This window comes from Palaemon carinicauda, chromosome 1 (assembly GCF_036898095.1).
Source record: "Palaemon carinicauda isolate YSFRI2023 chromosome 1, ASM3689809v2, whole genome shotgun sequence".
Taxonomy (NCBI): Eukaryota; Metazoa; Arthropoda; class Malacostraca; order Decapoda; family Palaemonidae; genus Palaemon; species Palaemon carinicauda.
The window spans coordinates 286,218,543-286,232,004 of NC_090725.1; the positions used below are offsets into that span (position 1 = coordinate 286,218,543).

Here is a 13,462-nt window from a genome sequence, read left to right on the forward strand (position 1 = left end):
GCTGTAACCAGATATGGATCGAATGTAATATCATCTGGGCAGTCAAAGGACCTAATAACTCTAGTGGTATTATCTCAAAGGGTGACTGGTGACTTGGCCAAGAGAAGACCTATGATTTTTCAAATGAATTTCTGATTGATTGATTTCAACTTATTTGTGAAGTCAGTAGGTTAAATATAACATATATGATGTTTTCCATTTCACTCTTATTTGTAATACTAATGATATTCTGCATTTTTTTTAAACAATATTCTTTATGTTTTCCTCTTATTCTTTGAAAAAACGTTTTATAAGATCTAGTTGAAAAATAATATTTGAAAAAATGAAGTAATTATTTTCAAATCTACAGGAACGTCCACTCAAGCGGCAACTACAACTATGGCGCCAACTACTACAACCTCTGCACCTCAAACCACAACAGTTGAAACAACTACAACTAACCCAGGCTCAACAACGACTACAGTGGATAGCACCACAACAAATACAGGTACTAAAACTACACCAGCTCCTACTACAACCACTGATACCCAAACGACAACAAAACTTCCAAGTACAACCGCACCAGCAACAACTACAACCCCAGTAGCTCAAACCACAACAACAGAAACAACAACAACACTAGCCCCTACCACAACCACTGATGCCCAAACGACAACAACACTTCCAAGTACAACCACATCAGCAACAACTACAACCCCAGTAGCTCAAACCACAACAACACTTCCAAGTACAACCGCACCAGCAACAACTACAACCCCAGTAGCTCAAACCACAACAACAGAAACAACAACAACACTAGCCCCTACCACAACCACTGATGCCCAAACGACAACAACACTTCCAAGTACAACCGCACCAGCAACAACTACAACCCCAGTAGCTCAAACCACAACAACAGAAACAACAACAACACTAGCCCCTACCACAACCACTGATGCCCAAACGACAACAACACTTCCAAGTACAACTGCACCAGCAACAACTACAACCCCAGTAGCTCAAACCACAACAACAGAAACAACAACAACACTAGCCCCTACCACAACCACTGATGCCCAAACGACAACAACACTTCCAAGTACAACCGCACCAGCAACAACTACAACCCCAGTAGCTCAAACCACAACAACAGAAACAACAACAACACTAGCCCCTACCACAACCACTGATGCCCAAACGACAACAACACTTCCAAGTACAACCGCACCAGCAACAACTACAACCCCAGTAGCTCAAACCACAACAACAACACTAGCCCCTACCACAACCACTGATGCCCAAACGACAACAACACTTCCAAGTACAACCGCACCAGCAACAACTACAACCCCAGTAGCTCAAACCACAACAACAGAAACAACAACAACACTAGCCCCTACCACAACCACTGATGCCCAAACGACAACAACACTTCCAAGTACAACCGCACCAGCAACAACTACAACCCCAGTAGCTCAAACCACAACAACAGAAACAACAACAACACTAGCCCCTACCACAACCACTGATGCCCAAACGACAACAACACTTCCAAGTACAACCGCACCAGCAACAACTACAACCCCAGTAGCTCAAACCACAACAACAACACTAGCCCCTACCACAACCACTGATGCCCAAACGACAACAACACTTCCAAGTACAACCGCACCAGCAACAACTACAACCCCAGTAGCTCAAACCACAACAACAACACTAGCCCCTACCACAACCACTGATGCCCAAACGACAACAACACTTCCAAGTACAACCGCACCAGCAACAACTACAACCCCAGTAGCTCAAACCACAACAACAGAAACAACAACAACACTAGCCCCTACCACAACCACTGATGCCCAAACGACAACAACACTTCCAAGTACAACCGCACCAGCAACAACTACAACCCCAGTAGCTCAAACCACAACAACAACACTAGCCCCTACCACAACCACTGATGCCCAAACGACAACAACACTTCCAAGTACAACCGCACCAGCAACAACTACAACCCCAGTAGCTCAAACCACAACAACAACACTAGCCCCTACCACAACCACTGATGCCCAAACGACAACAACACTTCCAAGTACAACCGCACCAGCAACAACTACAACCCCAGTAGCTCAAACCACAACAACAACACTAGCCCCTACCACAACCACTGATGCCCAAACGACAACAACACTTCCAAGTACAACCGCACCAGCAACAACTACAACCCCAGTAGCTCAAACCACAACAACAACACTAGCCCCTACCACAACCACTGATGCCCAAACGACAACAACACTTCCAAGTACAACCGCACCAGCAACAACTACAACCCCAGTAGCTCAAACCAAAACAACAGAAACAACAACAACACTAGCCCCTACCACAACCACTGATGCCCAAACGACAACAACACTTCCAAGTACAACCGCACCAGCAACAACTACAACCCCAGTAGCTCAAACCACAACAACAACACTAGCCCCTACCACAACCACTGATGCCCAAACGACAACAACACTTCCAAGTACAACCGCACCAGCAACAACTACAACCCCAGTAGCTCAAACCACAACAACAGAAACAACAACAACACTAGCCCCTACCACAACCACTGATGCCCAAACGACAACAACACTTCCAAGTACAACCGCACCAGCAACAACTACAACCCCAGTAGCTCAAACCACAACAACAACACTAGCCCCTACCACAACCACTGATGCCCAAACGACAACAACACTTCCAAGTACAACCGCACCAGCAACAACTACAACCCCAGTAGCTCAAACCACAACAACAGAAACAACAACAACACTAGCCCCTACCACAACCACTGATGCCCAAACGACAACAACACTTCCAAGTACAACCGCACCAGCAACAACTACAACCCCAGTAGCTCAAACCACAACAACAGAAACAACAACAACACTAGCCCCTACCACAACCACTGATGCCCAAACGACAACAACACTTCCAAGTACAACCACACCAGCAACAACTACAACCCCAGTAGCTCAAACCACAACAACAGAAATAACAACTACACTAGCCCCTACTACAACTACTGTTGCCCAAACTACAACTAAACCTGCAAGCACAACTACAACCCCAGTATCTCACACCACAACTACTGCAGTTCCACCAATATCAGGTAATTATTTATTGATTCCTTTGTCTTTAAGATTTGTCCTGCTTCAAAAGTTTTGGTGGAATGAACTATTTCTAAATTTGTCTGGTCTAATAAAATCTTATTCACGTTGAGAATAATGTATTGGGATAACTAATATAATTGGTTAACCTTTAATATTTCACATTTCTTGTTATATTTTTACTTTATCATTTATTAAAATCAGTGACATATCACCAACATATTTAAAAATAACATACTCTCAGTATGTGAGAGTTTGAAATTAGTAAGTTGTACTATAAGACCAAACAAAATGAAAAGTAGTACACTAGTAATCAAAATTAGAGCATGTGGTTAGTCACTGGGGCTAGGGAGGCTACTCAATGCATGCTTATAACTAGGGGGACCCTGCGATTGCATTAACCAAAGTTTAAAAGAGGTTGCCATCAAGATGCAAGGAGGGAAGTGGAATTGGGAGTAAACCAGGTGGTCAAGTCCACAATATAAAAATTTGCTCTATTGACCATTCACTTCTAAAACGGTCCTTCAAGCGAGTCGATATCTACTGTCCACGGAAACAAGGAAGATACAGAGAATAGATCCCAGACAATGTCCTCACTCATAATGTTGCCAAGTGAACACGGTCCATTGTCCATCACTTATAACAGACAATATTAATCTTCTGCGCGTCTTTCACAACACCTGAAGGAGGACGATTCGACGATTGTTGCTGGGGTGCTATGGCATTCTGCTTTGGAACACTGAAAGCTCTACAAAGACAAGAAATCGATGTATCTTATGTTAGAACACTTGAAGATATCTATACGAGAAGTACGGCAATCTTAAAACTACTTCAAGACGTTATGATTGGTATTATTTTCGCATGCAACATTCTAAACAGTTATATATCGATATTAGATTTAATTTGTCCTTGTTTATTGTAATAAATAGAATAGAAATGATTACTATTTTCTAAAGTATTCCTACTTATTTTTGTATCATTACAAAAAAAAGCAGAACACAAAAGTATATCAGGGCATTATTCCTCTCCTTGATTATGTCTAAAAAAATTTATGTTGGCATAGAATACGATAAAAATAGTTTGGGTTGGATCATATCTATGTGATTAACCCGCTAATGAAAAATTCAACAGAGTATGACAAACCACTATGTATGGCATTTATAGACCAAGAGAAAGCTTTTGGTTTTGTCAATATCTCCGCAATAATGAAAACCCTTCAAAGACATGGACTAGATGAATCTCATGTTAGAACACTTGAAGATAACTATACAGGAAGTACAGAAATCCTAAAACTACATGAAGGTAGTGAGAAAATCCTAATTGAGATAAGAGTTAGACAGGGAGACTCCATCTACCCTAAATTATACACACCATGCCTAGAAGTTTTTAAGAAATTAGGTTGGGAAAATGTAGCAATTAATATTAATGGGGGAATACCTTAACAACTTAAGATTTGCAGATGATCTAGTTCTGTTTAGTGAATCATAGGAGGAATTGCAAAAGATGATAAAAGATTTGAATAGAGAAAGCAGAAATGTAGAACTGAAAATTAATATGAATAAAACTAAGATATTGTGCATGAACCTCTTGATATTCTTAAAGAATATACGTATTTAGGATAAACAGCGTTTTCCCAGGAGATGAAACCGAAATTAAAAGAAGGATAAACATGGGATGGAGAGCTTTTGGTAAACAAAATGATATCATGAAAAGTAAAACGACAATTTTTCTAAAAAGAAAAGTATTTAATCAGACGGTCCTACCAATATTAACTTATTCATTGGAAACTTGGAGCCTTACTAAAGCCTTACAACTCAGAGTTACGGAAAAAACGAGGATGCAAATAACACTAAGAGACAGAAATAGAGCAACATGGATACGACAGCAAATTAAAGTAGAGGCTATTCTAACAAATTGTTAGAAAACGAAATGGACATGGACAGGACATATAATGAGAATGACAGATAATAGATAGGCATTAAGAATAGACATTAATTAACAGAATGGATCCATAGAGACTGCAAAAGAAGCAATGGAAGGAAGAGAAGACGATGGATTGACGACCTACTAAAATTTACGGGTATAAACTAGAAAAGAAAGACCATAAACAGTGAAATAGAGAATAGTAAATAGTGAAAGGACATGTCTGAAGATTTTGTCCTGCAGTGGACTAACTACGGCTGAAGATAATGACGATTGATATATCAATACATCGGTATTAGTATAGAAAAAAAAATGGGTATCAGTATTAGTATCAGCCTCCAAAGTGGTATCGGCGTATCTCTAATACTTATATATATATATATATATATATATATATATATATATATATATATATATATATATATATATATATGGAGAAAAAACTACATCTAGTAATCCCATTAAAGCTTTATCAAAAAAGAATTTAGAGGTATTGAATAAAGATAAGAAGTATGACTCTTTAGCTAGTTTCTTATGGTTTAAAACTTATTTGTGAGATCACTGAGCTAAAGAAAATCAAATAAGAGGTTTTTCATTTAGTTCCCACTTTGTAAAACTACTGATATTTTACATCTTTATTCAAACAATGCTTTTTTAAAATTCCTGTTTTACTTTGAAACAGGTTTTATTTCATCTAATTGTGAAATTATATTTAAGAAAATGAAGTAATTATTTGCAATTCTCCTACACGAATGTCCACTCTAGGTGTACAAACAACAACAGAGGCAGCAACTACAACTGAACAAGACTCAACTACAACTCCAATGGCTGAAGATACTACAACTACACTGGCCCCTACTTCAACGACAGTTGCCGAAACGACAACAAATGCTGCAAGTACAACTACGTCACCAACAACTACAACCCCAGTAGCTCAAGATACTACAACTACATCACCGACAACTACAACCCCAGTAGCCCAAGATACTACAACTACACTGGCTGCTACTTCAACGACAGTTGCCCAAACTACAACAAATGCTGCCAGTACAACAACGTCACCAGCAACTACAACCACAGTAGCCCAAGATACTACAACTACACTGGCCCCTACTTCAACGACAGTTGCCCAAACTACAACAAATGCTGCCAGTACAACAACGTCACCTGCAACTACAACCACAGTAGTCGAAGATACTACAACTACACTGGCCGCTACTTCAACGACAGTTGCCCAAACTACAACAAATGCTGCCAGTACAACTACGTCACCAGCAACTACAACCACAGTAGCCCAAGATACTACAACTACACTGGCCCCTACTTCAACGACAGTTGCCCAAACTACAACAAATGCTGCCAGTACAACAACGTCACCTGCAACTACAACCACAGTAGTCGAAGATACTACAACTACACTGGCCCCTACTTCAACAACAGTTGCCCAAACTACAACAAATGCTGCCAGTACAACACCAGCAACTACAACCACAGTAGCCCAAGATACTACAACTACACTGGCCCCTACTTCAACGACAGTTGCCCAAACTACAACAAATGCTGCCAGTACAACAACGTCACCAGCAACTACAACCACAGTAGCCCAAGATACTACAACTACACTGGCCGCTACTTCAACGACAGTTGCCCAAACTACAACAAGTGCTGCCAGTACAACTACGTCACCAGCAACTACAACCCCAGTAGCCGAAGATACTACAACTACACTGGCCCCTACTTCAACGACCGTTGCCCAAACTACAACAAGTGCTGCCAGTACAACTACGTCACCAGCAACTACAACCCCAGTAGCCGAAGATACTACAACTACACTGGCCCCTACTTCAACGACCGTTGCCCAAACTACAACAAGTGCTGCCAGTACAACTACGTCACCAACAACTACAACCCCAGTAGCCCAAGATACTACAACTACACTGGCCCCTACTTCAACGACAGTTGCCCAAACTACAACAAGTGCTGCCAGTACAACTACGTCACCAGCAACTACAACCCCAGTAGTCGAAGATACTACAACTACACTGGCCCCTACTTCAACGACAGTTGCCCAAACTACAACAAGTGCTGCCAGTACAACTACGTCACCAGCAACTACAACCCCAGTAGTCGAAGATACTACAACTACACTGGCCCCTACTTCAACGACAGTTGCCCAAACTACAACAAGTGCTGCCAGTACAACTACGTCACCAGCAACTACAACCACAGTAGCCCAAGATACTACAACTACACTGGCCCCTACTTCAACGACAGTTGCCCAAACTACAACAAGTGCTGCCAGTACAACTACGTCACCAGCAACTACAACCACAGTAGCCCAAGATACTACAACTACACTGGCCCCTACTTCAACGACAGTGGCCCAAACTACAACAGGTGCTGCCAGTACAACTACGTCACCAGCAACTACAACCACAGTAGCCCAAGATACTACAACTACACTGGCCCCTACTTCAACGACAGTGCCCAAACTACAACAGGTGCTGCCAGTACAACTACGTCACCAGCAACTACAACCACAGTAGCCCAAGATACTACAACTACACTGGCCCCTACTTCAACGACAGTGCCCAAACTACAACAGGTGCTGCCAGTACAACTACGTCACCAGCAACTACAACCACAGTAGCCCAAGATACTACAACTACACTGGCCCTACTTCAACGACAGTTGCCCAAACTACAACAAATGCTGCCAGTACAACTACGTCACCAGCAACTACAACCACAGTAGCCCAAGATACTACAACTACACTGGCCCTACTTCAACGACAGTTGCCCAAACTACAACAAATGCTGCCAGTACAACTACGTCACCAGCAACTACAACCACAGTAGCCCAAGATACTACAACTACACTGGCCCCTACTTCAACGACAGTTGCCCAAACTACAACAAATGCTGCCAGTACAACTACGTCACCTGCAACTACAACCACAGTAGCCCAAGATACTACAACTACACTGGCCCCTACTTCAACGACAGTTGCCCAAACTACAACAAATGCTGCCAGTACAACTACGTCACCTGCAACTACAACCACAGTAGCCCAAGATACTACAACTACACTGGCCCCTACTTCAACGACAGTTGCCCAAACTACAACAAATGCTGCCAGTACAACAACGTCACCTGCAACTACAACCACAGTAGTCGAAGATACTACAACTACACTGGCCCCTACTTCAACGACAGTTGCCCAAACTACAACAAATGCTGCCAGTACAACAACGTCACCTGCAACTACAACCACAGTAGTCGAAGATACTACAACTACACTGGCCTACTTCAACGACAGTTGCCCAAACTACAACAAATGCTGCCAGTACAACAACGTCACCAGCAACTACAACCACAGTAGCGAAGATACTACAACTACACTGGCCCTACTTCAACGACAGTTGCCCAAACTACAACAAATGCTGCCAGTACAACAACGTCACCAGCAACTACAACCACAGTAGCCCAAGATACTACAACTACACTGGCCCCTACTTCAACGACAGTTGCCCAAACTACAACAAATGCTGCCAGTATAACAACGTCACCTGCAACTACAACCACAGTAGTCGAAGATACTACAACTACACTGGCCCCTACTTCAACGACAGTTGCCCAAACTACAACAAATGCTGCCAGTACAACAACGTCACCAGCAACTACAACCACAGCAGCCCAAGATACTACAACTACACTGGCCCCTACTTCAACGACAGTTGCCCAAACTACAACAAATGCTGCCAGTACAACAACGTCACCAGCAACTACTACCACAGCAGTCGAAGATACTACAACTACACTGGCCCCTACTTCAACGACAGTTGCCCAAACTACAACAAATGCTGCCAGTACAACAACGTCACCAGCAACTACAACCACAGTAGTCGAAGATACTACAACTACACTGGCCCCTACTTCAACGACAGTTGCCCAAACTACAACAAATGCTGCCAGTACAACAACGTCACCTGCAACTACAACCACAGTAGCCCAAGATACTACAACTACACTGGCCCCTACTTCAACGACAGTTGCCCAAACTACAACAAATGCTGCCAGTACAACAACGTCACCAGCAACTACAACCACAGTAGCCCAAGATACTACAACTACACTGGCCCCTACTTCAACGACAGTTGCCCAAACTACAACAAATGCTGCCAGTACAACTACGTCACCAGCAACTACAACCACAGTCGCCCAAGATACTACAACTACACTGGCCCCTACTTCAACGACAGTTGCCCAAACTACAACAAATGCTGCCAGTACAACTACGTCACCAGCAACTACAACCACAGTCGCCCAAGATACTACAACTACACTGGCCCCTACTTCAACGACAGTTGCCCTAACTACAACAAATGCTGCCAGTACAACTACGTCACCAGCAACTACAACCACAGTCGCCCAAGATACTACAACTACACTGGCCCCTACTTCAACGACAGTTGCCCTAACTACAACAAATGCTGCCAGTACAACTACGTCACCAGCAACTACAACCACAGTAGCCCAAGATACTACAACTACACTGGCCCCTACTTCAACGACAGTTGCCCAAACTACAACAAATGCTGCCAGTACAACTACGTCACCAGCAACTACAACCACAGTAGCCCAAGATACTACAACTACACTGCCCTCTACTTCAACGACAGTTGCCCAAACTACAACAAATGCTGCCAGTACAACTACGTCACCAGCAACTACAACCACAGTAGCTGCCAGTACAACTACGTCACCAACAACTACAACCACAGTAGTCGAAGATACTACAACTACACTGGCCCCTACTTCAACGACAGTTGCCCAAACTACAACAAATGCTGCCAGTACAACAACGTCACCTGCAACTACAACCACAGTAGTCGAAGATACTACAACTACACTGGCCCCTACTTCAACGACAGTTGCCCAAACTACAACAAATGCTGCCAGTACAACAACGTCACCAGCAACTACAACCACAGTAGCCCAAGATACTACAACTACACTGGCCCCTACTTCAACGACAGTTGCCCAAACTACAACAAATGCTGCCAGTACAACTACGTCACCAGCAACTACAACCACAGTAGCCCAAGATACTACAACTACACTGGCCCCTACTTCAACGACAGTTGCCCAAACTACAACAAATGCTGCCAGTACAACTACGTCACCAGCAACTACAACCACAGTCGCCCAAGATACTACAACTACACTGGCCCCTACTTCAACGACAGTTGCCCAAACTACAACAAATGCTGCCAGTACAACTACGTCACCAGCAACTACAACCACAGTCGCCCAAGATACTACAACTACACTGGCCCCTACTTCAACGACAGTTGCCCTAACTACAACAAATGCTGCCAGTACAACTACGTCACCAGCAACTACAACCACAGTAGCCCAAGATACTACAACTACACTGGCCCCTACTTCAACGACAGTTGCCCAAACTACAACAAATGCTGCCAGTACAACTACGTCACCAGCAACTACAACCACAGTAGCCCAAGATACTACAACTACACTGCCCTCTACTTCAACGACAGTTGCCCAAACTACAACAAATGCTGCCAGTACAACTACGTCACCAGCAACTACAACCACAGTAGCTGCCAGTACAACTACGTCACCAACAACTACAACCCCAGTAGTCGAAGATACTACAACTACACTGGCCCCTACTTCAACGACAGTTGCCCAAACTACAACAAATGCTGCCAGTACAACTACGTCACCAACAACTACAACCCCAGTAGTCGAAGATACTACAACTACACTGGCCCCTACTTCAACGACTGTTGCCCAAACTACAACAAATGCTGCCAGTACAACTACGTCACCAACAACTACAACCCCATTAGTCGAAGATACTACAAGTACACTGGCCCCTACTTCAACGACAGTTGCCCAAACTACAACAAATGCTGCCAGTACAACTACGTCACCAACAACTACAACCACAGTAGCCCAAGATACTACAAATACACTGGCCCCTACTTCAACGACAGTTGCCCAAACTACAACAAATGCTGCCAGTACAACTACGTCACCAACAACTACAACCCCAGTAGCCCAAGATACTACAACTACACTGGCCCCTACTTCAACGACAGTTGCCCAAACTACAACAAATGCTGCCAGTACAACCACGTCACCAACAACTACAACCACAGTAGCCCAAGATACTACAACTACACTGGCCCCTACTTCAACGACAGTTGCCCAAACTACAACAAATGCTGCCAGTACTACTACGTCACCAACAACTACAACCACAGTAGCCCAAGATACTACAACTACACTGGCCCCTACTTCAACGACAGTTGCCCAAACTACAACAAATGTTGCCAGTACAACTACATCACCAACAACTACAACCCCAGTAGTCGAAGATACTACAACTACACTGGCCCCTACTTCAACGACAGTTGCCCAAACTACAACAAAAGCTGCCAGTTCAATTACGTCAGAAACAACGACAACTACTTTAACGAACACCACAACAAAGGCAGCAACTACAGTTACCACTACTAATCCCCCGCCGACACCTGCACCTCCTCCAATATCAAGTAAATGTTTATTGATTCCTTTGTCTTTACGATATGTAATGTTTTTAAAGTGTATTGGAATTAATATTTTCTTTTCAGGATAGTCTACTATAATCCTATTCAAGTATAAAACATGGCACTGGAATAACTCATTTGTTTAGTTAACTATTAGTATCTCACATTTCCTGTTATATTTTCACTTCATCACTTACTATAATCAGCGACATATCTCCTAAACGTTTTAAAAACATACTCACAGTATGTGAATTTGTGAAATTAATAAATTTTACTATAATGCTTTACAAAATGAAAAGCACCCAAGTAATCAAACCGGAAATATAAAATTAGAGCATGTGGTCAGCCACTGGGGTTAGTGAAACCAATTACTGCACGGTTACAACCTTCTACTTGTACTATGAAAGAGGCAAGGAAGGATGTGGGATTGGAAGTATACCAGAGAGAAAACAGGTAGGTATATATAGTGATCGAAGGGATGCTGTAGAGACCCTAAGTAAATGCCTATACTGAACAATATAGAGACTACTGCTCTGAAGAACATTCACTTCTAAAGCAGTGCATCAATTGAGTCGGTATATAAATTCTGGTGAAACATGTTCACTGAATAAGGAAGATACAAAGAACAGCTTCAACAAAATGTCCTTTCTTAGGACATTGCTAACTGAACACGGTCCATTGTTCTGTTTCTAAATTGTTCTTACTTATTTTTGTTTCATTAGAGAAAAAGTGGGTCACAAGTGTATCAAGGCACCATAAATTTACATTATTCTTCTCCTTGATTATGTCTAAAAAATTAATGTTAGAATAGAATCTGAAAAAAATAGTTTGGTTTGGATATATACATTTTCTGAACATAGCAGTATTCAGGTGGGGAAAAAAAGCGAAGGACAACGGCAAAACTTCTGTTCTGGGGAATAGTTACCCCTAGGAGGGGAATATCTGTATTTAGCAAACTGTCTCTTAAAAAAAATATGGCACACCTCAGCATACTTTTCTGATACATCAAAACTAATGACGCACAGTAAATATTCACTCCCGAATTCACATAAAATATTATTCAAATCACTAACCTCTATGACAAGACATTTTGATTGCTGCAATGGTTTAATTATATTTTTTGTTATTAACCATTCCTGAGCTTGAGCATCTCTTGAGTTTTTGCTTTAAACACGGTGCCTCAGTTTACAAATCAATGAATTTTCACTGGCACATCCAAAAGAAGACACATAATCCCCGACTTGGCACTCTGTTGGTGGGTTTCTTCTAGGAGAAGATCCAATTTGTGTGATATAGTCCTAAAGTGTAATCGAAACTTGGAGACCTATCAATCCAAATCTTCCTTTTTGAAATGGTTGAACACAAACAATCGGGAATGCTTATTTGTCGAAAAGTTTTCACGTAGTGTTGCTTGAACCCATTTTTTTTTTATGTCATCTTTTGGAAAACTGCAAGCCAATTTATAAAAATAAATAATCGAACTTGCATAATTATGCTTGACATCACCTTATTAAACCTAGTGAGCTAGCCTGCTTTGGTAAGTCACAGAGAAGTGAGTAACTTCTTTCCCTACATGCACTGACAGAGTTGGCTTCACTATTCCAGCAATAGGGCATCTCCACCTTATTAAATCTTCTTGATGCTTGCTTGTAGATTGCCTGGTCCTTGCGGCCAAGCGCGGCTCAATAGGGCATCTCTACCTTATCAAATTTCCTTGGTGCTTGCTTGTAAATGGCCTGGCCACTGCGGCCAAGCGCGGGCTCAAATAGGGCATCTCTACCTTATTAAATATCCTTGGTACTTGATTGTTGATTGTCTGGCCCTTGTG

General features: G+C 42.4%; 1 protein-coding gene across 1 annotated transcript in view; it reads left to right on the top strand.

Annotated features, from left to right (window-relative positions):
* Positions 1-378: 378 nt before the first annotated feature.
* LOC137645988 (mucin-2-like) overlaps positions 379-13,462 on the top strand; it is a 48,921-nt gene continuing 35,837 nt past the window's right edge. Inside the window, exons 1-5 of the mRNA XM_068379112.1 lie at positions 379-3,133; positions 4,263-4,433; positions 5,772-7,596; positions 7,746-8,431; positions 8,476-11,640. Coding sequence (XP_068235213.1) covers positions 379-3,133; positions 4,263-4,433; positions 5,772-7,596; positions 7,746-8,431; positions 8,476-11,640 — 8,602 coding nt within the window. The remainder of the gene's footprint in view (positions 3,134-4,262; positions 4,434-5,771; positions 7,597-7,745; positions 8,432-8,475; positions 11,641-13,462) is intronic.